The following is a 25,155-nucleotide window of genomic DNA, read 5'->3' as shown; positions in this document are numbered from 1 at the left end:
TAGAATATTGTATGGCAGACTGAAGGACTGCATTCCACTAGGCCACACAGTGCCAGGAAGCCAAGCACAGTAACAGTAAGTTTAATGATGCCAAAAGTCCTTTCATCACTGCAAGGCTTGGTGGCTCTCAGGCCAAGACCTGGCCCACAGACCCAAAACTTGTACTTAATATAGTTTTTCCTTGCCAAAGCTTTAGAGAAGCAAAATCTCTAGAACTCAGAAAGCTACCAAAGTGATATGAGTTAGAAATAATTTCTAGGTCCCAATAAAAATGCTGACCTACATATAATAGGCATGCTACATGTACACCACTGCTACCTGGTTTGCTACCTGTAATCTGACCACTTTAGTGACCTGTTGAGTCCCTGGGTTAGATGCAACTGCTTATGCCAAGCACTCAGCTCTTTCAACATCTCTGAGGTACCACACCCTCTCCCCGTGCCACAAAGAGATCAGGAGCTGCTCAAATGAAATTCCTTTATTAATGGAATGGTTTTAATAGACCAAAAATGAAATGGATGAAAGGAATGTTTGTCCTTTATGGTTGCCAGAAAAAGTAAATATTGTCTACAGACATTATACAGCTTTCTTCTAACCAAAATTAAATATGGTCCATAGCAAAGCAAGCAATCTGTAGAAATGTGCTGTTATGCTGCTATTACAAACTATTTACATTCGATAAAAAACAGGTGTCTCAAAGCCAGCTTTAACCTTAGTTGATTACTGTTATGATTCTTTGTATGTTGCCCTCATCTCCCCTTTTTGCTATGATATATAAATCAGCCATTAACAAGGTTAAAAAAGTGAGTGATCGCAAAACAAGCTCTGAGCAGCAGAGACAGAGAGTGAGCTCCCTTCCTCACCACCCATCACGACTACTCTGTCACCCTCCTTCAAGATTTAAGAAGGAGTTTATCACCTTCCTGCAGGCTCTTCCCACATCCAACCATTTGTCTCTCCAATCAACTTACTTTAAGTGCCAGGAATCTCTGTGAAGGCAATACCTGGTACGAGAATATACATTTTAAATATATGTATTTTAAAGGAGCATATTTTCTTCTAGCAGTACTGTGTGCTGTCTCTGCAAATGCATGTTCACAGTAAAACCATGTCAAATAAATATTTGAAGGAATCAGCACAGTGCATCCAGTTTCACTTTCCAAACGGAAAGTGGTGTGTCTGCTTTTAGTGGTGGTATAAGGCAGAGACTTAATACAAATCCAACTTTGCTAAGTCACGATCATGAACAAAGAAATCCTGCCTAATTACAAAATACTTGATCAACAACTCAGCCAAAGGGACAGGTTTACTATACACCAAAGCTATTTGCTGAAAAGGGCTTCACTGCTGGTTTCATAGCAGACATACATCACAGAGAGCATGTTTTTTCAGTTTGCAAAAAGGATTAATCAGAATAGTTTGTCCATTCAATCAAACATTGCTCTGCTGTAATAACATCGTTCTCAGTTCCCTCTCTCTTTGATCCTCCTGCCTGTATTTCTCCTCTAGTTTTTGTTTTTCAGAGTCCATACTATAAAAAGTGGAATCTGTGCTTCTCCTAATCTTCTCAAACTGACTGAAATCCGCAACGTACTTTCCATTTGGAGAGAGAGAAACCACAGGCACGAACTCATAGCCCCAGTGAATCTCCTCAGGGATGTAGGAAGTCCTACTTTGGCAGACAGCGCTGGTGGACTCCACTGTGGCATTCAGAAGCACCACAAGCTCGAAGTCCTTTTCCTTGAGATTTTGAGGTGTCAGATCTCTCAAAGGGCTGCTTTCATCCAAAATATGGTAGAAGGTTAAAGGCAAAATGAGAAATGGACTCTCTGAAGAGGAGTCAACATTGAACTTGACACTGGCTTGATTCAGCAGGATCCGCTCCCCTTCTTTGGTTTCATATGTCTGAAGAAGCTTCCCAGACAGCTGACACTGTATCAGAAGGCTCTTCCTCATATTTGCTACTCTGATCACCAGGCAAAGTTCTCCATTGTGCTTGGTAATGACAGCACAGTGGCTGAATTTAATAGTCTCTGCCCGTTTTTTAGGTCTTGCAATTTTAGCCAGAAAGGTCCCTGTGATGAAGATTTCAATCAAGGTGGTGATGACCAGTTGGGCCACAAGTAAGAAAATGGCATGAGGACACTCCTCTGTAATGAAACGAAATCCATAGCCAATGGTCGTCTGTGACTCCAGGGAGAAGAGGAATGCCCCAGTCAGAGAGTCTACGTTCTTGACACACGGCTCACGCTTTGGGGTGAATTTGTTTATTTCTAAATCACCATGAAGGAATGCAATGGCATAGTAGATAACTCCAAAGAGGAACCAGGTCATAACAAAAGTAGCAGCAAATAAGGTGAGTTTGTACCTCCACTTCATGTCTATAACTGTAGTCCACAAATCTTGAAGGTAGAGTAGGTAAATGCCATCAACTTTGTCTATCCGCACGTTGCTGTGACCACTTTTGGACATCACACGGGGTTTGTGTGCCTTGAGCATGGCTGTGTCGATGCCTCCATTAACCAGTGGGATGCGGGACATATTAATCTTTGTGGTTTCCATTCTCACTGTTTCAGTCCTAAGGAGAGAATAAAAGAAGATTGTTATTTAATGAAATCAAAGCACATAACTGATTCTGAAAGCATTTGAAAATGTTGATGGCACAAACATAATCTAAACACAGCAGCAGTGAATAAAGACAGTTGGAATATAGAGTTAGCATCATACAATTTGACATTACAAATAATTTGATATACTTTTTTCCAGTAAAAAAAAAATATCATTCTTTGATTCTGGTGGCCACCAAATATGGAGAAGTAGGTTTCTTTATGATAGCCTGCAAAAGAAATTTGACAAAGCTGAAATTTTATATTAGTACTTTATTTCTGTAAAATGAATTAAATTTTTTTTCTTACGTTTCTCTAGAGAAGAGGCTCTTTTTGATTACTGAGCAGGTTTTCTTTAATGCCCTGAAGAGAGACATCTGATCAAAATTAAAGTCGCGTCAATGCTTGGTTTAGAACGCAGATCCAGCACACCACCTCTGTCTCTTCCTGCGACGGAGGCAAAATGAGCCAGACCAGCTTTCACTGTGAACAATTAACTTCCACAAGTGATTTACTCAATCGGATCTGGCTCTTTGTTACAAACCTACAACTAACCTAGCGGGAAACAAAGCAGACCTGAACACATCAAAGTCGAGTTTTGGAAACGAATATTTACACCTGAAAACACTTCGAAGCTGTTTGCACTGTACAGCACTCTGATTTTAAGCTGTCTAAGGAAAAAAAAGGAAGCAATTCACAAAGTCAGCATTCTAGCCGTGGGCCCTGACCTGCGCGAACCCAGAAATCATTGGACCACCCGACTCCTGAAGTTTGTTTACTGTGCATCAGTCCGGATGGAGAGTAAGTGTGCGGACACTCAGGACTGAACAAAGCCCACAGAGTGAAGCAGAACGGTGCCTGTGCCAGTTTGATGAGGCTTGCAGGACCAGACAGTGATTACGTAGAGCAAGGACAGTGCATGTTATAGTCGTTTCCAACAACAAAACTTCCTGCTGATAAAAACAACAAAGAAAAAAAACAACCCATGCATCCTTTGTGCTTTGGCAGGTCGTACAAAAAGCATTGTTTTGTTCCATTGTTTTCCTCAAAAAGAGCCTTAAGTGATTCGTTTTCGTGAACCACTGCAAAAAAAAAAAAAAAAAAAAAGAACGTCTTCCTTACAGCAACTTAAAAGAATTTTGCAGGAAGTACAAGATATATTTGTGGTACACACATGTGCCAGTCCAGGACATCAGCATAATTGCTCACTGAAGTACCTTTCCTGTTATGTCAATCAAGGAGAATTTTTGTTTATGACCATACTCATCACACTGTTGCAGGTTTTCTGGGAAAGGGTAATTAAACTTAACTCCCATTAACACCTGTAGGTCATTCCCATTTTGGTTAAATCACCAACATTTCTCTTCCATAGCCTTGGAGCCATTGCCATATATATATACATATACAAAAGAAAGGAATGCATCAATGATCCCAGTAGGAGATTCCTTATGTGACAGTCAAATCAACACAGTGCGCAGCATGTCCGGATAATAAACAGGAAAAAACCTTCAAGTGATCTGAAAAAGAACAACGGGAGGAAATGGGGGGGTGGCGTAGGAGGGGTAAGGGTGGGAAGGAGCGTACATGCAACTGCTCTTTAGACAAACTCAAAATCAAGCACTACTGTCAGTGCGCGGTAAATACATGCAACCTCTAATGTGAAACCTTTTAGGAAAATGCATACTGCTTAGTGAAGAGGCTCCATTCCCTACACCAAGCCTCACCCTGGATAAGTCATGGATATAAAATATGTGCAAAAATCTGTCCCGAAATAAGTACACATCTTCCTCTCAAGCACACTTCCCCATAGCCATTACTTCCAGGCACAAACATTACATTGTCAGAACAGATTTCACTGCCACAAATTGCTAGGCCAGGAGATAGCTGGTCTCTCCAATCCAGTTCCAGGGAACGTCCCCATCCCATCCCCCTGCTCAGCCTACCTGGACGCCTACTCCTGGGAGCAGCTCCCAAGGGCTGACGGCTCCTCCTCCTCTGGAGGCCAGAGGATGGAGACAGCCAAGGCTCCACCTTCCCTGCTCAGTGCTCCAGCTGGTGGTCTTGAGCTGGTGGGGCAGGGACGGGGCTTGCAGACTTGACAAAGAGCAGACTTACCTGTCTTCTGCACAAATGGTGGGCGCATGTGTAATAAATCTGGCATGTTTGGGATGCACTGGGCATGCTGTGCACAGCACCTCTGCCCCACATACACTGTGGCTCTGATACTTCCTTCATATACCCAACTTGGTATGCACACACCACACCATTCACCTGCAGTACCAGCTGGGTCCACAGTTTCAACCCGCACAAGGGCCTGGTAAGAGTTCTTGCCCTGCCTCTGCTCTGCCCTGAAATACATTGTTCCCTGTGTGGGAGCCCTGAATGAGGAAAATCCTGAGACTGCAGCCTGCCACATTTCCAGACCCAGTGGAGGACACCTAACATCACAGACGTACCAAAATGCCATAGCAGAAGAGTTACCCCCACCAGACGGGAGATAGGGAGGCAGTTCCAAGGCACAATGTCTTCCCTGGGCTACGCCAACAGACGGACAGCTGCAAAATTTGCCATTTCAGGCTTAACCTGAGAAGTAAAGCTGTGCTGCAGCCCTAGGCAATGTCTGGCATGCTCCAAACTGTGTTTCAACTCACAATCAAAGCCATTTCTCACTGTGCCTCTATACTGTTCCCATGTGTAAAGTTGATCTTGCACATGTAAGGTCAGCATGGCAGAGCTGTTAGTTTTGGAGTCTGCCATAGATGAAAGAGGCTGTATCAGAGCTCCCCTGTCATCTTTTGTGTCCTCCCTTGATTTGTATTTCTGTATGTGACAAAGTTACTCAGCTTTACAGTGATTTCCTGAAATGGATCCCAGCCAATTTCTGGTGCTTTTTTTGGTGGTAGGGTACTTTTTGTGTTGATTTGCTTCCTATTTTTTTCTCTTACATCACTTTTTCCTGTGTGATCCTGAATTCCTCTAATGCTTTTTTCTTCCCCAGGGAAATTAATCTTGGTTTCCTTTCCCTGCGGAAATACTTCCCTTCTTCTCTGACACACTGATACGGGAAGAGAGGATCTGTCACGCCGTCTCGGAGCAGCACTGCCTCTGCTCCCCTCCCTTATCACTGGCAGCAGCCAGCAGCAGTCATCTGGGGAAAGAAACTGATGAAACCAACAGCGGAACAAAACTGGGCTTCAGACAAGGGTTTTCCCCTGTCCTCCACTTCCCCACTGCTTCCTGAGTGAGGTGACCAGTACGATATCCCACAATAAATGATTCGTGGGTGTCCATATGTATAAAACCCATGTTATAATACCTGCATTACTATTTCCCATCTTATACCTTATACAGGCACCTCAGATACTCTACACCCTGACAACCATTCCCAGGACCTCTGCCGAAATATTTTGGTTTGTTTGGTTTCTACTCCTTTCCCTCTAAATCAGAAAACACGTCTAACACAGTAAGTTAATATAAGCAAACAAGCCTGAATAAAAATAGTAGTATACATTTTTAAATTAAAAGAACATCTACTGTCCATTAGCTAACTGATAAAGTATTTTTTATTACTGTAAAAAAACCCTATTCAAACTGTAGCTGCAAATAAAAATGAACTGAAGTAGAGTTAAGGAAACAGATATTTCAAGAGGGAAGAAAATAAAACTGTCTCAGACTTGTCTACGGCTCTACTGTCCCATGAATTACCTCCTTTCCTCACCAGCCCTTTGGAACAGCCAAAGGAAACTCCCCATCAGCGCACATGCTGGTAAGGAAGTTTAGTGCAGACAAAGTCAATAAAACGTAGAGCTACATACCAAACCACCAACCATGAATACCTTGATATTAAGGTAATTCCAGCAGCCAGGGATATAACAAGCACATTAACACTGCTTCCAGAGACCACATTATCAAGAAGTTGAAGCCAGCTTGCATACATGCAAAAATGTTCCTGTTGCATGAAGCCAGATTTGCTTGTGCAAGATCTCTTTTGGCAGACACAACCGATTAAAAGTGTACAGGAGCATGACTTTTCGAATGGCCTCAGCTGTTTTGTTTTTTTCAAATCAGATAAGCTTTGCCACTTGAGCAAACCCTCACGCACGCTTCATTGCCACTCTGATACAGGGGCAAAACTTGAACTGTTTTTTCAACCAGCATAAACCATTAGCAGGCTTGGCATTAAAAAAAAGCAGGGGTGAGGACAGAAAACATTGAAAAGAACTACATAATCTTTAGATCTTTCCTAGGTCTTATGTGGTTCAGTAGCTTATAAAAGCCCCTCCTGAATTCTCAGTGCTCTGCCTAGCATGAACACCCTCCTCCCTTTGGGCTATGCACCAGGTTATGCTGCACAATTGTCAGCCAGAAAAATCCTCCTCTGTAGCTGACTTATAGAATACAAAAGGAGAGAACAGAGGTAGAGGGAGGGAAGCAGCGGTTGCAAAAGGATGCGCCACCTCCACCACCAGCTGCAGCATGCAGTCATACAGCCAGATACTGCTGCCCTGGACTTCATAATTGTCCCTCAGTGCTAGGACTGATCAGCACTGAGAGTGGTGATAGGCAGGCTGGCAGTCAGTCATATTGTGAAAGATGCTGCCTTTAAAAACTAAATTAACGGCTTTTTATTTTCTTTCACAAAAGGACTGAGCCAAGAGAACTGTAAATACCCCCTCAAGTCAAAATCGGTTCCCAAAGCTCTGCCTTTAGCTCCCCATCCTTCCGTAGAGCCACCCGTCAGCACAGGGCAGCCCTGTGAATGGTGACTGTCCCCAGGCTCGGGCACCCAGGAACGGGAGAAAGCAGAGGCACAGCCGAGCCTGCAGGCAGGGTAGTGCCAGGGGCTGCAGATCTAACTGCATCAGAGGTGGGGGTGAGTGGCAGGTGGGGGAGCTTGAGGCATGTTTTTCATCACCCACAGCAGGGCCAGAACAACAGCCATTTACAGACCAGTGTCCAGAAAGTGAAAACCCAAATCCATCTTCATCTCTCCTAGGCTGCCTGCCTGACATCTGGCCATGGAAGGTGAGTTAAAGCTGGAGAAGTCTCATGGTACATTGTTTCTGAGGGAGATTTGTACAGGAATCTTGTTCTTTTCAAGGGCAGGATGTAAAGCTTTGCAGTAACTATTGATTTATGTAGATGAGCCTTGGAAACTACACCGATGCAAGCAAATAGGAAAACAACCAAGCAGGCAGAGAGAAGGCAAAAGATGACTCAAAGCTTACTGAGATTAATGGAGAAGCTCCAGTGATGGTCTCTGGATCAGCCCTCCAAGTGGAGAAAAAGCACATACCACTAGTGTCTGAACAGCTAATACACTGCAAGTGAGCCATCCATCCTTCTAAAAATCTGCCCTCCAGCCTCTGCCCTGGGCTCTGCAGATGAACAGGGGACTTGGCCATGCAGAGCCTTCAGTCCAGGAACCTTCATGTACACCAAAGTCTTCTTTCAGAACTGGTCAGTTTCTGAAACTCTCCCTTTTGTGTTTGGTAATATGGTTTACACAATTCTGCTGGAAAAGAGAGAAAGGTTCCCCAGAAACCTGTTCCACTTTTTTATTTTTACAAATAGTTTTCTTCAGCAGTGCAACATTCAATACTTTTGAATGTCTCCTTTGCTGGCATATTGTTGCTTCAAAATCTTTTCAGTTTCAAACACGCCAGTTAAGCATTTGAAAACTGCCTCTTCTGTGATGCTTTTCCCACCCTCTAACCTTTTCCTCGTTCTTGCTGTGCAAACCTTACCTGGCTCTTTCTACACAGACAAGTCTAAACAGACTCTCGAGAGCCTGTCCTTTCTGTTTCTGGGGAGCTGGGTGCCAGAATTATTCTGCAAGGCTGAAGGGGACATTATTGTTGTGTTATGCTTATCAAGCTCACACCCTGCTTCCACTTTCATTTACATCTTTGACCTGCTATAGGAACATTAGTGACCCTTCACAGTAGGCCTCTGGCACAGGCAAACATCTCAGTAACACCACAGAGAAGGAACTGAGCTAAGGGAGGACAGGAGTGTTGTCCTATCCCAATCAATGTAAGGAGTCAATACTAAGGCCAGGACTAGACCTTCAGAGAGCTTAATGCCTACTGTTGTCCTGTTCTGCAGGCACTGCCACTATTTCTTCATTCTTCACTTCTAGGATGCCTTTGGGGGCTTCTAGTAGCTACATTCTGTCCTCCCTTCTTTCTTAGGTATTTCTCTTTTCCACAAGGGTATCTCTCATTATCCTATTTTCCTCCATTTTGCTTAGCATCCCACTCCTCTCCTCTCTGTGAATCAAAAGATCCAAACTAGTTGTGCTTGCAACACCACCAGAGGAACATGTAGCTGTGTCAGCAGAGTTGTTTCTCACAAGACCACACACTGGTCTGTGTTCTGCAAGTATCTTGCTGTAGGTTCACAGCACTGACCTATTCCTGACCTCTCCATTATATGACTTTTCAATGGTTTCAAATTTTGCAAGACTTCAACCCTTTGGGCTGAGGTTTTCCTCAAGACTGGTCACAAGCAAACACACTTTTTCATTCATTTGTTTACTTAATGTGCCAGTCAAAACAAAATAGCCATTTTCAAAATCAAAGCCAAGAAAATATGTTTTGGGATGTTTCTGCATCTATGTTAAGACAGTTTTGGTGTCTTTCCCTTCAGGAAGCCAGAGTGTAAACACATAAGTAATTCTTGGTGCAGAGACTGAAGCTCACACTCTCCATGGCCAGCTGAGTACCCTAACAGCTTGGCCATAGAGTAATGTTGATACCTTCTTGCTTTCTGGCCTTACAAATCCTCATCCATACAGTGACGCGGCTTCATTAGGAAGTGCAGAGTCTCCCCTCCCCATATCCCTAGTTTCTTATCAGTGAACTCACCTGCAAGAGTGGAAATGTGGGAACAACGCACCTCAGACACAGGAAGGAGTCTCACCTCCACCTGCTTTGATGGTCAGATTTGGGAACACAAGTGGCAGCAGCCACACAGTTTTGGGAGCCTTGTTATGCACAAGGGAGGTAGAGAAGTAGAGAAGGGGGTATGCTCGGAGAACGTTGAAGACAAGCCAAGGAGTGCCTCATTTCTGGCTCTTCTTGCTTAGACTTGAAATAAACTAATCCATTTGGTATCTTATAGTGTGCTTTGTGGCATGCCCAAATGGAGAGTGTTGGGCGTCCAGCAAAATGAGGTGCAGAAATGGAGACACCTGTATGTGTGGAGCACTTCCAGCACAAAACAGAAGCTGGGCAGGGATTTTCTGCAAAATAGTTTTTCACTTAGTCAACTAAAGCCTACCTAAGTCCTACTTAAGTACTTAATTCCCTTTTTGGGAACGGGCCCTTTGCCAGCCAGCGGCTCTGGCTGCTGAGAGAGTGTGCTTTCACACAGCTCCCACCACCTTCTCCATCCTGGCGGGAGGACAGGCCACCTTACAGGAGCACAGCTCCCAGAGGAGCACTGGCGGGGCAAAGGCACCCAGAGAGGCTGTGCTACTCTTTTCTCTGATTTCAGGGCTGGGGCTCAAGGTCGCTGAGCTGTTTTCCCAGAGGCCTATTTTACTTCTCTTTATGCTTATTTATATACTGCCTGGTATAAATCACCTGGCTATAATCTGACCCCATGAGCTCATGTGCCAAGGGAGTTTCGTGTTTCTGTACACAACCAAGGGACAACTGTGTTTCCTTCTAGTATTTTAGTCACATGATGGTGGGTTTTATAACAATATAGAAGATAATGAGTCTGAATCCATCTGCTGCTTGGGTTGTTAAGCCCAGCAAAGTTCACAGGGAAGGGAGCCCCCTCCCAGGTCAGCGTGGAGCACAAATGTACTGAACTGGGCTGCTGCCTAAGTTTGCTGGGACTGTCATTCCCTGCTCACTTTAGGTTGGCTGTGTCCTTGTTTTTCCATCTTTCACAGCAGGTAAAGGACAGCACCTTGTTTTTAACCTCCACAGTACTCACCCATCACTTCACAAGCTGGCAGATGCCTACTCTTGCACTCAGTAATAGTAATAATAAAGTTAAACTCAGAGTAACTGACTTGCCAATCTGCAGTTGGTTTGAAATTTGCTGGTTTTGTTTCAGACCTGAAGAAGGGTTAGTGGGACAGAAAGTTTGTCTGCTTTCCTTTCTTGTTTGTTTGGTTTTTTGTCTAAATTCATTTCTTGGTCTAATAAAAATCTGCTTTCATTTAAAAACAAATAAGCAAACAAAACCAAAACCAGACATTTACTCTAGATTTTTAACTTAAATTGTCAGCAGGTGGCTGAAAATGAACAGTGATGTGCCTAGTCATGGTTATGCAAGAGGCAGGGAGAAAAGTTAGCACTTTGCTGATAGTTCATGGAAGCTGGCTAAAACATCTGCAGTCTGCCTTCCCCAGGGCCATTTCTTCTCCCTGTTTCTTAGCTACCATAGTTGGTACATGAAAGACATTTATCAGGCAGCAGTGGGATATTTCAAATCTTTTAGAGAGGTTTGTGCCTCTTTTTCCTTTCTTGGAGTACAGATACCCTGAGCCTCAAACCCAACATTGGACACCAGGTTCCAGCACCAGCCTTGTCTCACTCGGATGAGCAGGGTCATCAGCTCCTACCTGTATGTCAGCTGTACAGTATGAATACATCCAGTGGCTCAGTAGCTCTCTTTTTAATTATCATTTGTGATGCCAATTCATCGCGTGATGTATGCACTGTATCCCAGTCAAGTTGGGTTTTGTTTCTTAATTAGTCATTGCACACCAGTGCTCTCATAGCTCAGTGTAGGTGTGGTCATGAGGTGAGGCTCCCTGAAGGGTGTCAGGCTTCTGCTGTGGCAGATTTTTTAATGTGCTCTCTCTCCATACAAAAGCTGCATTTCCTGCAAATCACAGCAATCCTTTAGCCCATACCATGAGACATTATGCTGGTGGAGGAATGACCTTAGTACACCACAAATATCCCACTGTATGTACACATTCACAAACACTGCCCAAATAAACGTGTCTATAATTTTCCATGTCTATGCAGTCACTAAATCTCAAAACTGAAATACCAGTCTATGAAAAGAATTTTCCACCAAAAAAAATTTCTGTGCCTTTTACATATGTAAAAACCTCAGTAGTATTGAAAATAATCATAGGGCTGCAAAAAGCAAGGAAACTGGCAAGGGTAAAGAACATTTTATTTAAAGGTCTGTGCACTGGTAACCTTTTGTTCATCTAGTGCCTAATGTAGACAGAATCAAATCTAGCACACCTTGACCCAGCAGGAAGATGGATGCTGTTACAGTAGTAAAACTTATCCTCTGGGACAGTTTCTAGGTCCCTCTTACCTGTGTGGTGTAGCTGCTTTGTGCTTCTTCATCTAGGCAGAGTAACAATAAATGCAAAGTAACCTGCTAATTAAGCCAAATCTGTGGCTTCTCTGCATGGCTAGGACATATCCCTGAATTTGGCCTTGTGATTTTTGCAATACTACAAAGCACATTTCCAAGAAAGAAGGATAGGTTTGTCATGGTTTCATCTTAAGACTTGTTACAAGCTGATTTTCTCAGGAAGTTATTTGGTTATGAAGAATTGCCCTACCTGTGTGAACAAGTTCATACCGTGGAAAATGTTTTCAAAAAGTGACTCTTCTTTCATGCTAGCAAAATGCAGCCTCTGAGATAAAGCATTCACTTCCCTCATCCAAACCAAATGATTTTTAAATTGGTTGTCTTTCTCTCTGAGGCAAAGCACAGGTGATGCTACTTACTTATTTTCTGATAATGAATTACTTTATTGTGAATTACGGAGTAAGTGTGGCCAGTATTCTCTTCGAGGGACACAGCAGCTTCAAAAATGTTCATTCCTACTCCACATTCTCTGCACTACAAAGATTTCAAATTGCACCAAGCACCCATTTCCCTTGATTGTCCAAGTCTGATAAACAGAGAGCAAGTTCTACTTGATCTCAAACAAATATTTGGTAGCTACTTAATAAAAACAAAATGTTAAAACTTTTAAGTGCTGGAAAGAAAATGCAATAGTGTCCAATAAAATCAGGACATGTGATATTTCACAGGCAAACATATATATATATGCACTTACATAGAAATCACAAGTTCAGTTTTACTATTTAAAATATTACTTCGGTGTAAGTGTGTTTTCATAAATGATGAATTGCCTGTTCTGCAAAGCTCAAGCAGTTGCAAATATAGAGTATCAATGTGGGAGATTTTGTTTTATCTAGAGTCAGTTGTGAATGCATCTTCTTTTATGTACGTTTCCCTTTGTGCCATTATTGCCCTTAATAAAGTCTCTAGATCTTGACACAAAATAATTTTCTCAAACGGCAAGTCTGGGATGCATCTGCAATGACCAGTAACCACAACCTATGCCTATGGTCTCAGAGCAAAGTCCTCTCCCAGTCAAGTCGCCCCTTGATCTTTGCCAAAGCACTGCCCAAACGGTCACAACACAGTCCCCAGGAGGCCACTGGTGTCACCCTGGGGCTCATGCATACTGTCCCCATCCCCATCTCCATCCCTGGCCCCATCCCATCCTGGTTCTGCCTCTGCCCCCAGTCGAGCACTGCCTCCTTACTGGCCTTACAGAAGGCAGCCATAGCTCCCTGCGGGGACAGAAATGGTCACAGGGGTCCTATAAACCATTAAAATGCTGCACTGGAATATAAACCGGGACCTTTCACCTGCCTCTTTGAAGTGATCAGAGACAAATTAAAAATATCAGTGACACTTTCATATTGGTGTAGGGTTGCTTATTCTCAGTACTGCCCAAGAGTTTTATTTCAGGGTAGGTTTCTCTTTTTTTTTTTTTTTCCTGACCAATCCATGGATGTGGTTAATTTAAGGTTTAAAAGGCTTTTTCTCACACATACACACACACCCATATATGTTTTCCATTGAAGTCTGTGCTTTTTCCTAGACCCACCCAAATTCCAGTACATAGCTTGCTTGTGTGCCAAGCTTTCATACTCTCCCTGCAGTGAATGGAAAAATGCCCTTTTTTCCACTTCTGCACATTTTGGGGGGAGGAGAAGGAAAGCATGTAGAGGAGAGGGAGGAAAGACCTCCAGAGGAGTTTAGTTATACCTGTTATTTCAGAGCAGAAACAGGAGAGAGTTCCAGCATCATCCATGGGAATAATCTGTTTCTGTCCACAGGTGGAGGGGCATGGGGTTCAAACCCCACTGCCTGCTTGGGACTCAGCTTTGAGGAGTGCTAAGGAGATTTAAAAATTAATAATTATAGAGTAAAACTAGCATAATCTGCTGTCTGGTATGTGTTTCCATTCTGTTTATATGAAGTACTTTAGTAACACTCTTGAATGCACTGATATTTTATGAGAGGGATGAAAAAAAATTCAAAGCTTAATGGTGAGAAATGTTGGAGAGTTTTAAATGGAAATGATAGTTTTCAACTGTGTCATTCTATGCTCCCTTTAGTAGGGTATTTCAGGCCATAAACATCTTGGTAAAATGTGGTGGACTGAGAGCAAAGGGCTTGTCTTGTCACCTACAGCAGCCTGGCAGGGGGCAGGCTGCAGGACTACCTTCCACCTTTCCACCCCTGCCCACACCTTCCCTCCTGCAAGGGCTGCTGTTGCAGCTCATGGGGTGGCAGGAGTCGCCATGCCATATGCCAGCCAGCAAAGCCCCATTCCCTCCTGCTATTGCATCTCCAGTGTGAACCCCAGGGCTGAAACCACATGCAAGCTCCGTGCAAAGCCTTTTCTATTGCACTTTCCTTCGTGGGGATTCTCTGATGTATGGTTAAGGCTGATCCCCCTTGATTTCCTCTTCTCAATGAAGGCATTAATAAAGTCTCTCTGACTGACAGAACCACCTAGTTTCATGAAGCTTGTTGGAACATAATTCATGAAGCCTCTGTTCACCTGCCAAGTTAAGCTGAAGTTAGCCCATGGATTTAAAAATGTGGGCTGTTTTGTATCCTTTCATTGTGAGGGGATGGAAATGAAAATATGCTATGTTAATTATTTCTCCTTTCCACCAGAAAAATGTTATCATTATACAGAACCTTATTGTCACTCTTATGTTGCAAAAATTGGAATAAAAAATATAGACTTTTTTTAAGACAAAGATGTTTCCTGAGTTTCTTGACTGGGAGGTTACACAGCCCAGGATTGTATGTCTTCCAGATAAACTCCCAAGGAATCAGAGGGAAAAGAATATTTGTTTTCCTCATTGCTTTCCCAAATTACTTGATCCCTGCCAATTTCCATGACACAGACCCCTCAGTCTGCTCAGAGACTGTGGCTTCTGAAAGGGAGGAAATAGCATGAATGTACTGGTGCACATCAATGTTTTTTGATTTTCTCGCCAAACCAAAAATATCAAAACAAACAAAAAAATGAAAAAAAAAGTTTCAACTTTTCTGGCAAAATAAAAAAAAAGGAGTCATTCTGGATGGAAGACACTGTTTGTTCAAAGCAAAACTAAACCTTTCATTTTGCTTTGACGTTTGTATAGATATGTGTTGTGTGTGTCTAATTTAAAGCAGGTGAGGAACAAAACACTGCTTGAAATGACAGATCTCAACATCTTGCTTTCACAAAGTCAAAATGAAATTTTTTACCTTTCAAAATTGTTTTCAGACTTTTTCAGTCTAAGCTGCTCTATCTTGTTCATATGAATTCATTATATCTTTCATCTGACCTAAATCTGCATTTTCAGCCCATAAGACTTTTGGCTGAAAAATCTCAGCCTTCTGTAACTCTAAAGACCACATGAGTTTCCTGGCTGGTTCAGTGACAAGTGAATCTTGTGCAATGAACTACTGTTCCTCTAGGAGAACACAGCAGCAGCAATGCCTGTCCCCATTGTTGGGATCTGGGGACATAGCTGTGTGATTCACTAGTCATTTTTCTTTGTCCTATAGTTTCTTGGGAACCTCCATAAAAGCTTTGTGGTGCTATGCTAGAACAGGCTGAAAAAAAGCAGTGATAATGTGCCCAAACAAGAAAAAAAGCTCATGCTGTTTTTCAAAGTTACTACATTTCCTTATACTCAAAGGAGGTTATTTTGCTTGTTTATTTACACATACCTTATCTTTATGACTGCTCCTTTATGATCCCATGTCATCTCAAAAGCTCCGCAATCTTTTACAGTTGGGAACTTGGGAAGGTCTAGCTTTGATCACTGAAGTAATTAGACTGAATAGAACATTGTTCATGTTCTGCTGAGAATAGTTTCCGACTACATTCAGAATACCACAAACTTATTTTTAAAATTCTACAATATTCAGCAACTTCTACCTTGTTTTTTGTAAGTTTTACAGATGCCATGAATTTCAGAAGTCACTTTGATGTTTTCCAAGCAGCCTGATTTATGAGAACAAAAAATACCACCATTCCCCATTATTTTCTGTCACCTTGTTATAAGGCTTGATACATCAATGGAAATATAGTCTGGCTGAGGAGTCCAGGCATAAAGAATAACTGGGGTATGAAGAAATCAGCTACATCTCCACAAGAGATCATTCTTTCGGTGGAAAAAATCAAACTTTTTGATCTCTAACCCTCTGTACTTTTCCTGTAATTTTTAATTAAATAAAGCCTCCATTTTCATTCAAAAACATACTTGATGGGAAATGTGTAAGCAGACCTAGTAGATGCTTATATGTTATTTTAGTGCTGTTTATATGTTAGTGTTATTGAACAGAACTCGTATTTTGTAAACAATTGCTAAATGTTAAGTGGTTGCAAGAAGTAGCTAAGTAGGACTATAAATATATCAAATTGCAGCAGCATATTTCAAATGTGGTTAAGATAGTGCCATTGCTGAAAGTCCCAGAGACTGTGACTCTACCAGTCAGATGACAGCTTAACGGCAATGTAGAAAACTCCTTCACTCACTCTTCTGATGACACATTGTCAAATCTAGTCTTTCCCAAAAGGACATGTCCTTTCTGAAAGCACTTCCTCTGCTCCACTTGCTGTATGGTTCAGACTTCTTGTCTGTAAGCAGCCTGAGCCACAGTATCACCAAAATTCATGTTTTCTTCAAGTCCAGAATTTCAGTTTATTAATTAACCATTTCACGATGTGCCTCTTGTTCACAGTCCTTCTCATCTGTCCCATGGCCAAATCACTCAAACTTCTAGTGTAAAAATCTTACTTCCTTTCTTCCATTCTGACCATAATTTTCTCCTTCATTAATGCAAACATCTCTTTCATTATTTCATACCCATAAAGCTCACAGCCTAACATTTCCACAGCTACTGCCCTGGCCCCCAGAGCTCTGCTTTCTTTTGCTCTTTGTTGGCATCTCATTCCTCTTACTCATCAAAGCCTACACATTGTGATTTTTAGCTCCCCTCGTGTTTTAGATTTCTCTTATGCTGTTCCACAATAGTTTCCCATTTGACATACATTAAATTCCCCCTTCATCAGCTTCCAACCAAATCCTGAAAATACACCTGTTTTAAGACACATTACAACTTCAACAAACATCTGCTCATCATTCATCTAGCAGGTTCCTCCTTTGTGTTGCATCATGCCTCACTTGCTGTTAGATCTGAAATCATTTAGAGCAGATCTAAAGTTGTCCTCTTTGTTCATCTGACTGCAAAGCATGTTGAGGAACTACAGCATGGTGAGAAATAACTTGCTCTGATTATAGGCTATGTTCAGCATCAGCATTGATAACAAGTGATTTGTTTTCTTGGAGGCACTCCTTTTCCAGGATGACTCTGCCTACTACACACTTGGGATATCTTGAATAATGCTTCTTTATCTAACAGTGAATTTCATCTGAAAGAAATTTGGAGATACGCTTTTCTTAAAATTTGGCTGGGAACACCAGACATCTGGAAAACTCACTGCGAGACAGTAGTTCTGATTTGGCTGCCAAGCATCTACCAAACTGAGTCATTTCTAAAGGTACATGCACTGCAAGGCCTATTGTTGGATTCTGTAGGTCAAAATTTCTCTTTGTTCACATTAATTCTCTAAAAGGTTTCCATCTAGTCTGAGCTAGTCTTCTAAGGCACCAGAGTCAGTGGAGAGAGCTGGACACCTCCACACAGTAAGTGTGGCTCTTCTTCCTCTAATGCCTGGAGATGCGCATCTCCTTGCAGTGCCTGATGAGCTGAGATCAGATCTTTAACTTTCAGACAGCTGAGATTCATCTTATCCTTGCACGTATATAGCAAGGCCAGTGCTTCTGAGAGGTGCCAAGTTTATTGCTTGTATGGAAATCAACTGTTCCTGTGTATGTGAAGCTACCCCCACTCTTCCTGGAAGCATGAGGCTTACATATGTAAATTATGTAGTACATGTGTGTATTTTAAGTAGGAATATCCTAAATAAATACAGGTCACTCTGACTTGTGCTGATGAAGCCTTTCAGGTTAAATCCTGTAGAAGATGCTGTACAGTGTGAATCCAATGTAAGATTGCACAACATGATGTACTCTTTCCATCACACATGGAAATTATAAATTATTGTAAAAGAATGCAAATTATGCACTGAAGCAGATGAACAAGGTTCTTTTGTAAAAGCAAGCTATCTAGGAATCTAAAGCAAGATATAGGATATGTCTGCTTTGTTTTACAGGTTCTTGCCTATGACATTCCCTACCAAACATCAGCTTGCTTGTCTATGTCATCAATATATACACTGCCACCATGTCCCTTACCAAAGTAGGGAGTCATCATGCTTGTGCTGCTAAAGAGTCCCTCATCCATGATGGTCTTACCTACGCACCTCCATCTGGACCTGCCTGTGAACAACCTGCACCCTACATCTTTGTCACCACTGCTTCTTTTGAAGGTTCCACTTTTCACAGTGCAGCTCAAATCTACCTCCGCTTTTTACCATGCTTAACTTGCCATTCAGCAAGATGGAGCTAGTAATCAGCTGAAAAAGAGAAGATGACTAAACCAGAGCCATTCAGTGGCATGTATTGTCTTGAGCTGAGCAAAGCTGAAGATCAGAAGTAATTTTTGTTAATAGCACCTGGAGTTTTAGGAATTGATCAAATTCTGAAACTTTAACCATTGTTTTCTTCTGAGGCTGGGGAATGAGGATCTGGTCCTTCTTCCAGTTTTTTGTGGATTTCAGTGTTAATGTTGAGCAACATGCTTAAATCAAAGTTTCTAGTGAGAACACAAAGGTTATTGACTTCTGTGACAATGTCAGTCTTAATGTGACAACTTGGGTGGTTAACAAGTTCCTTAAGATCATATAAAGCAATCAGAAACAAAAGCTTTTCCTAGATTTTGTGATCATTATTTGTAAGATCTAAAGAAGTAAGGTAGCACTGAAAGGCATGGTGTATCCCTCTTACATTTTTACTGCTTACAAACCAGAAATATATCTGCAAAGGCAGAATCCCACACCAAGGTGCAGTAGGAGGATATATCACTGGGATTGCTCCACTGAAATATTTTCATGGATTTCTGCACTTAAACACTAAGAAATGGTCTTAAAATAAGATTTTATGTTCCCTATCATCTGAGACCTTACAAAGGGGAGGGAGGTTTACTACTGATAAATATTATTCTGGGTCATAATGAAGTCACAGCTTTGGTCATTTTACACTGACAGGAAAAGGAATCAACACTAAATTTTAGACATTCTTTGTTCCAAAAAATATATATTAAGGTTCAGTACATCTTTTTGTTTGTTTTGTTGGTTTGGGGTTTTTTTCTTCTTTAAACTGCACCAATTGAACAGAGTAGGGGCGAACTTCAAGGACAAGGCACTTCCTTAAGACTTGGGATGAAGCACGGATAATGTTGCTACCTGTACTGAGGACAGGGACTGAGTTTTGTAGCCTCAAGTGTGTTGACATAATTATCTCAAGAAGAGCAAGGATATGATGAAAAATAAGATATATCATTAGGATTCCTGGCAGTTCAAAAGACTTCTAGGCCTCGGCAAAGCTAACTGAAGTATGGCATAATTCCATGAATTTTGCTTGTTGAAATCTCTTCTCACAAGATGAACTTGGAGCTCATGGTGTGATGCCACCAGCTGAAGAACTCCTTCTGGCCTCTAATTTCCTATAGCAGTATAAAAGGGTCACAGTGTGAATGAGAACCAGACCTGAAGCTTTTTCTTTGTGCATTATACATAGATAAAAATAGCATTGTTAACTTTCCCACACCTGCCTGAGTTATGTTCATTCTCCTCTAGCCTTGTGGAAGCATTTTACACTGCAGGCCATTTCAACCTTGACTCTTTTTTGTGCCTTGACAAGAGCTTTCAGCACCTTTTATGTAGCACATTTCACAAGTAACAGACATATTGAAGGCCAGCACCCATGAGCTGACGTTCCCTATGTTAATTTATAACTTATAAATGGGGTCCCTTGTAACAACTGACTTTCTGCCTAATCTTAGGGAAAGAGAAGTTGTGATCTAAAACCAGTAAGCTGGGAACAGTCGAGACCAACTACCGTGTACCACAGAGGCCACCAAGTGTGCCTGTTAATGAAACTCAATATAGTAGTAAAATAAAATGTTGCCTTTAAGGTTTTTATTTTTTTCATCCTAAGCTTTTGCATTGCTGCAAGAATGTTTTGTCATTTGCCTAAGAAAAGGTATCAGAATTGCAAGTGCTCTGTATCATTCAAACACCTCCTCCCATATGCTGATATACCTTTGGTGTGTGAATGAAGCCCAGCCTTGCTCAAATGCTGTGAAAGTCAGAAAGCACATATTTACTTGTCTTTCCTCGGTCCTTTTATCCATTGCTGCAGCACCCAGAGCTGTGGTTTGACTGTTTAGTGTCAAGAGAGGGGACTGTTGATAGGGTTGGTGTTGTAGTGTATGAGGAAGGAAACTTTCAGGAAATGTTATTTCTGGATAAGGCAGCAGGAAACTGAAGCTGTTTGCTTGGGTGAGAGGCTGGAGGGGGTTCAGAAGAGGACAGCTGGCATGGGAGTTTCCAGGAGTAAGGGTAGGCAGCTTTGAGAGGGATCATCATTGAACAGAAAACAAGGGGGCGCTTAGAGGGACCTTTACAGACAAGGTCAGAAAAGTTCAGAAACATTTTTTTGGTTGACATTTTCCTTGGAAAATGTTGACTGAAATAAAAATCATTTAAGCAGGAAGAATTTATTTATTGATCAAAATGTTGCAAACATATATTTTATTATATGTTTTTGTCAGGCTGTGTAATTAGAGCCAGAAAAAGGGGAAATTTTGATCATATATTTCTCCCTTTTGTCTTCATCACTTCATGCTAAGAATATACCTTTTAAGTCATCTAAGTAGGTGTACTGTTATATATACTGCTTCATCACAGATTACAGTCATTTATTCAACAGATAAACATTTTTATCATGTAGCCTCAATGCAAAAGTGCTAATTGTAGATAAGTAAAAGTTCATAATGTAAAACCAGAGAGGTATCCTGCAAGCTATGATCTAACCAAGAGTGAATCACCTCAGTTAAAGCAATGGAGATTAAATTAATCTAATCAGGCCATACTATTGTTCCAGTCAAGACTTATTTTACTTTATCACTTTTGATTTACAAAGAGAAGGTGGCTTACCTAGGCTCTCTAAGCATGGACAAATCTAGCTGACAATCTCCATGAGAAAAACAAACCAGAAAGGATTCAAGTGTGGTTTTAAAAGGCACCAAGCTGCAGTTCCGAAGCTTTAGACCTCCCCTCCACCTTAAAAGCCAGCTAAAATGCAGTATGCCCTGAAGGTCAAATTGCAGGGGCTACTTTGAACCATGTGGAAGAAAGACATTTCTTAATCAAGAAGCCCTCCTGGGAGGCAACAGAAAGGCAGCTGGCTCTCATACCTCGGCAGACACAGTGCAGGGAGGGAAGGGGCTTTGCAAGTAGTGAAATGCCTAGAACAAAATGATCAAAAGCTCACCACTGACACCTGCAAAATGAGTCACATCTCCTCAGCAAGGAGGCCAAGGGGATCCTCAAGCCTTAGTGACTAGAAGATTTCAAGGCTTCCCAGTATCCCCAAGGGTGCCCTGCAGACATAGGGAATCTGCACACCACCATGGTACTTCCCTGAGATACATGCTGAGTCCAAACTATGTCCCTGCAGTTCAGTTTCAACCTTTCACCAAAGGCAGACCAAGGTTTCCAAAGGGCTCTGCTGGAAGATCAAATTTGCCAAACACCTTTCTACCCAGCAGGTAAAAATGACTGCAGATGTGTTATCCCAAAATATATGCCTACCCTCTTTATGTACAAGCATTTATTTTGTCCAGTAAAGGATGCTAATACTTAACAGCATTCATGTCATTGCTTGCTCCCTTTCTGCCTGACCATGACCTCTAACTTACTGTGAACCTCAGAATGTGCTGGTCATACAAAGACAACTTCATACACTTAGGAGGAGGGAAAGATACTATGGTTCTTACTTGCCATTTTTTATTTCTTCCTCTAGCCCAATTAGTAATGTATCCACTGGTTTTGGCTGTTCTCCATGTGTGTTTCACACCGTTCAGGCTAGATAGGTATAGAATGAGCAGGCGTTTCTAATTCATGCACAGTCAATACAAGGGAGCTACTTTTTCCAGCTGTACCCTGTTTACTCCAAGAGCGTGCACATGCTTAACACCAGGCTATTTACCATATTAATGATACAAACACATTGAGTGCTAAAATGATCCTCTAGCCTATAGTAACTCATTCAAGTCATGAATGTTCTTTCATCTCAGCTAAGGACAGCTCAGGAGGAAGATAGCTTTCAAGTATTTAACATTTAGTGATTTCATTTGGACTGAAATGATTGATTTTTAACTTATACTCCAGCCAATATTTTTTTCTAATTTTCATATACACAATATAGCCAATAAAGTAAAGACTTTTTCCTCCATTAAAAAAAAAAAAAGTCATCCATAATCTGCTTTTTTTTTCCTGGAAGTGAATCAAAATTTATTTCAAAATGTTCTGAGGTTCAGCATGCAAAACAGTTAAGTTACTGTTTTTCTTGGCCCCTCTCAAGAGTACCACATGGTACTTCACAGCTTTGGTCTCTACCTGTTCCCAAAGAACACAGCCTGTCCATGTGAACTGTGTGTCTTGAGAGAAACAGTACAGGAGGAGGGAATAATATTCCAGACTGCTTTAGTGAAATCTGGACAAACAAAAATTTCATCTCCAATCAGGGCTGTGGGCTGATGGCTTGTTGTTTCATTGCAGGAGCCAGGATAAAAAAGAACTATTTGTTTTCACTGAAATTCTATAAAAAGTAACAGGACTGAAGTATTGTATGTATGTTGGAAGACTGAAGCCCGAAGTCATCTGCTGCTGTTTTTGTCTCTAGGCCATGCCTCATTTACTGGGATGAAATTCTTGGGGAAGTTTTTGGTCTCGTCTACACTCTACTTTACAAAAGTGATGCCAGTTTGTACTGTACAACCAGCACTATGTTACATTCCAGGCTTGTTTCCTCCCTCCTATAAGCTAAGTATTAGAGAGTGCAGAGAGCACAGTGACATTTTACAACCAAGGAAATAAAGAAGACATTTCTGTAATAGCAAATTACCCCCTTTCCCTCTCAATTTTAAAAGAAGAAATTGCAGGTAATAATATCACAGGAGAACACAGATAATAGGCTTGGTAGATAGGTATGCAGGCACTGTGATCAGAAAGACCCTAGAAATACAATACAACCAAAGGCAAGCGAGGAAACAAGGTTAGTTAAAAAGTAATGTAGATACTCCTGGTTCACAAAGGAAAGCCAGTTTTGTTCCATTTTATGACCAGCACGTCATGGAGAAAAAAGGAACTTATCTGTAAATCTCTTTACAGCATGGTCTCTATTTGAAAATAAAAAGGGAGGCAAAACCGAGCTACACTGAAGTAGAGGGGAATTTGCACCACAGGCTCAGACTGTGATTACTGAGGATAAGCCAAACCTGTTGTAAACAAGTATTATGAAGATACATGCAAAAGTTGGAAGAAAATGCATGATGTTCTCCAACTCAGACATGTTTACATTCTTTATACCTACCACAGAAAACTTACATAATCTTTTCTTATACAGATAGGTAACAGGGACTGGATAAAGTTCTAGGCAAGTTTTCCCACTATGTCAATGAAAACTGATTTCTGCATTGAAAAAAGAACAAGAACTGACTGAAAGATATGCTTCTAAGACCCTAAAAAGCACTATGTATTTCTATAAGAAAAAGTGTCTGGCAGGCAAACATTTACAAAGATACATTCAGTATCTGCCCCCCTCCCCAACATACAAAAATATCAGCCAACATACATTACAAATCTCACATTCAGTAGCTTGCATCGGTGGAAAGACCAAACCATGACAGATTTTGCTTTATCATTGCTAAACTGCCTGTATCTCAAAGTTCACAAGAAGGCATAATCTTACAAACATTTTTCTTTTACAGACAGTTTCTAAATCCTTAGATTACTAAAATAAGAGAAAAATAAGAAAAGAACCTACGCATTAGCTTTCAGTTCCGCAGTTTCCAAAGCACTGTTAAGCATGTATGCATTTTTGACAAATACCTCTTACCTGTAAAAGAGCAATGTTCAGATTCCTTACTAGATGTTATCGTCATGTCAAGTCAAACAATCTTTTTTATAAGAGGTTGGATGTCTTTTCAATAAAGCATGTGTGCATGGTTTAAAAAAACAAACCACAAAACACAACCCTCAGAGAGTCTCCCTTCCCTCACTGTCAGTCAAAAACAAGTTGGAATAAGTCTGAGTTGGAATTACCTGAATAAAGAAACTGAAGAGAGGGAGGGAGGAGAGGGAGGGAGGGGGAAAGAGAGAGAGAGAGAGAAAAAAAAAATAGTCCGAGAGGAGACTCAGTGATGTCAGCAGTATGTCTTAAGGAAATCTACAGCTGAGCCCGGCAAACTTTATAACTACATAGCACTCAACACCCAGTTATGTGGTAAGCAAATACCTGCTTAAGAGGAAACTGATGTACTTTTAAAGAACGTCAGTTAATCTTTGAAGAAACTTTAGCCAGGCTGATCAAAGTCCCTTAAAGGCCTTATTGCCTAAATAAACAAGATTACAAGTGGTTGTATAATGCTAAGAAAAGAGTAAGAAGAATAAAAAGTCAACATTATTGATTTACCCCTTTCCTGTTGGCAAAAGGGAGGCTGAAACTCATCTGAAATAAATTCATACTATGGTTGTAACACACTGAGTTGCAGCAGCCACGGACATAGCTGAAATCCCTGACCACCAAAGTTTCCAATCTGTTTAGCCAATCTGATGACTTACTCTGGGTTTGCTTCAGTGCCTTTCTACTCTTGTTTCCTAGGTGCAGAAAGCACAGATAGAGTTGTTTAGAACTGGCAAAAGTCAGGTACCTTGAACACAGCGAGGAAGAGGTGTGGATGTTTGCCATCTGTAAAGCCCGTACACTGCCATTGGTACCACTCTGGTATTTGATGGGATTCCCAGAACTGAATGCAAACAGCAGCAGAGAAAGGGAAATCACTGCAGCTCTAGAAAGGCTTATGTGATAGCCCTTGGATATCATTCTTCTGTGCCCATATTCCCAGGGATAATGCTTCCAGGAATTACATATCTCCGCAAGCTAGTCCAATACACCTGTAGCTCAGCACCACCCGCAGGGACATCTCATGG

General features: G+C 41.5%; 1 protein-coding gene across 4 annotated transcripts; it reads right to left on the bottom strand.

Annotated features, from left to right (window-relative positions):
- Nucleotides 1–460: 460 nt before the first annotated feature.
- KCNJ15 (potassium inwardly rectifying channel subfamily J member 15) lies at nt 461–24,738 on the bottom strand. 4 transcript variants are annotated; one of them, XM_074860900.1, is made up of 3 exons: nt 24,638–24,738; nt 24,062–24,090; nt 461–2,578 (listed from the first exon to the last, which is right to left on the bottom strand). In XM_074860900.1, exon 3 carries the CDS (start codon nt 2,560–2,562, stop codon nt 1,432–1,434), a length of 1,131 nt encoding a protein of 376 aa, XP_074717001.1. In that variant the 5' UTR covers nt 2,563–2,578; nt 24,062–24,090; nt 24,638–24,738; the 3' UTR covers nt 461–1,431. The 4 variants fall into 4 exon arrangements, with proteins under 4 accessions (XP_074717001.1, XP_074717002.1, XP_074717003.1 ...); XM_074860901.1 differs by lacking the exons at nt 24,062–24,090; nt 24,638–24,738 and adding an exon at nt 24,268–24,390; XM_074860902.1 differs by lacking the exons at nt 24,062–24,090; nt 24,638–24,738 and adding an exon at nt 3,335–3,789.
- Nucleotides 24,739–25,155: the final 417 nt, after the last annotated feature.

The sequence above is a fragment of the Strix uralensis genome, chromosome 2 (assembly GCF_047716275.1).
Source record: "Strix uralensis isolate ZFMK-TIS-50842 chromosome 2, bStrUra1, whole genome shotgun sequence".
NCBI lineage: Eukaryota > Metazoa > Chordata > Aves > Strigiformes > Strigidae > Strix > Strix uralensis.
Note: the sequence above shows the minus strand (reverse complement) of the source record. Positions and strands in the feature narration are given on the sequence as shown.

Coding starts and splice junctions, on each gene's coding strand:
- KCNJ15 (XM_074860899.1), bottom strand. CDS start 2,983: ATGTCTCTCTTCAGGGCATTAAAGAAAACCTGCTCAGTAATCAAAAAG. Junction 2,579..2,915: donor AGCCTCTTCTCTAGAGAAAC/GTAAGAAAAAAA, acceptor TTCTCTCCTTAG/GACTGAAACAGTGAGAATGG.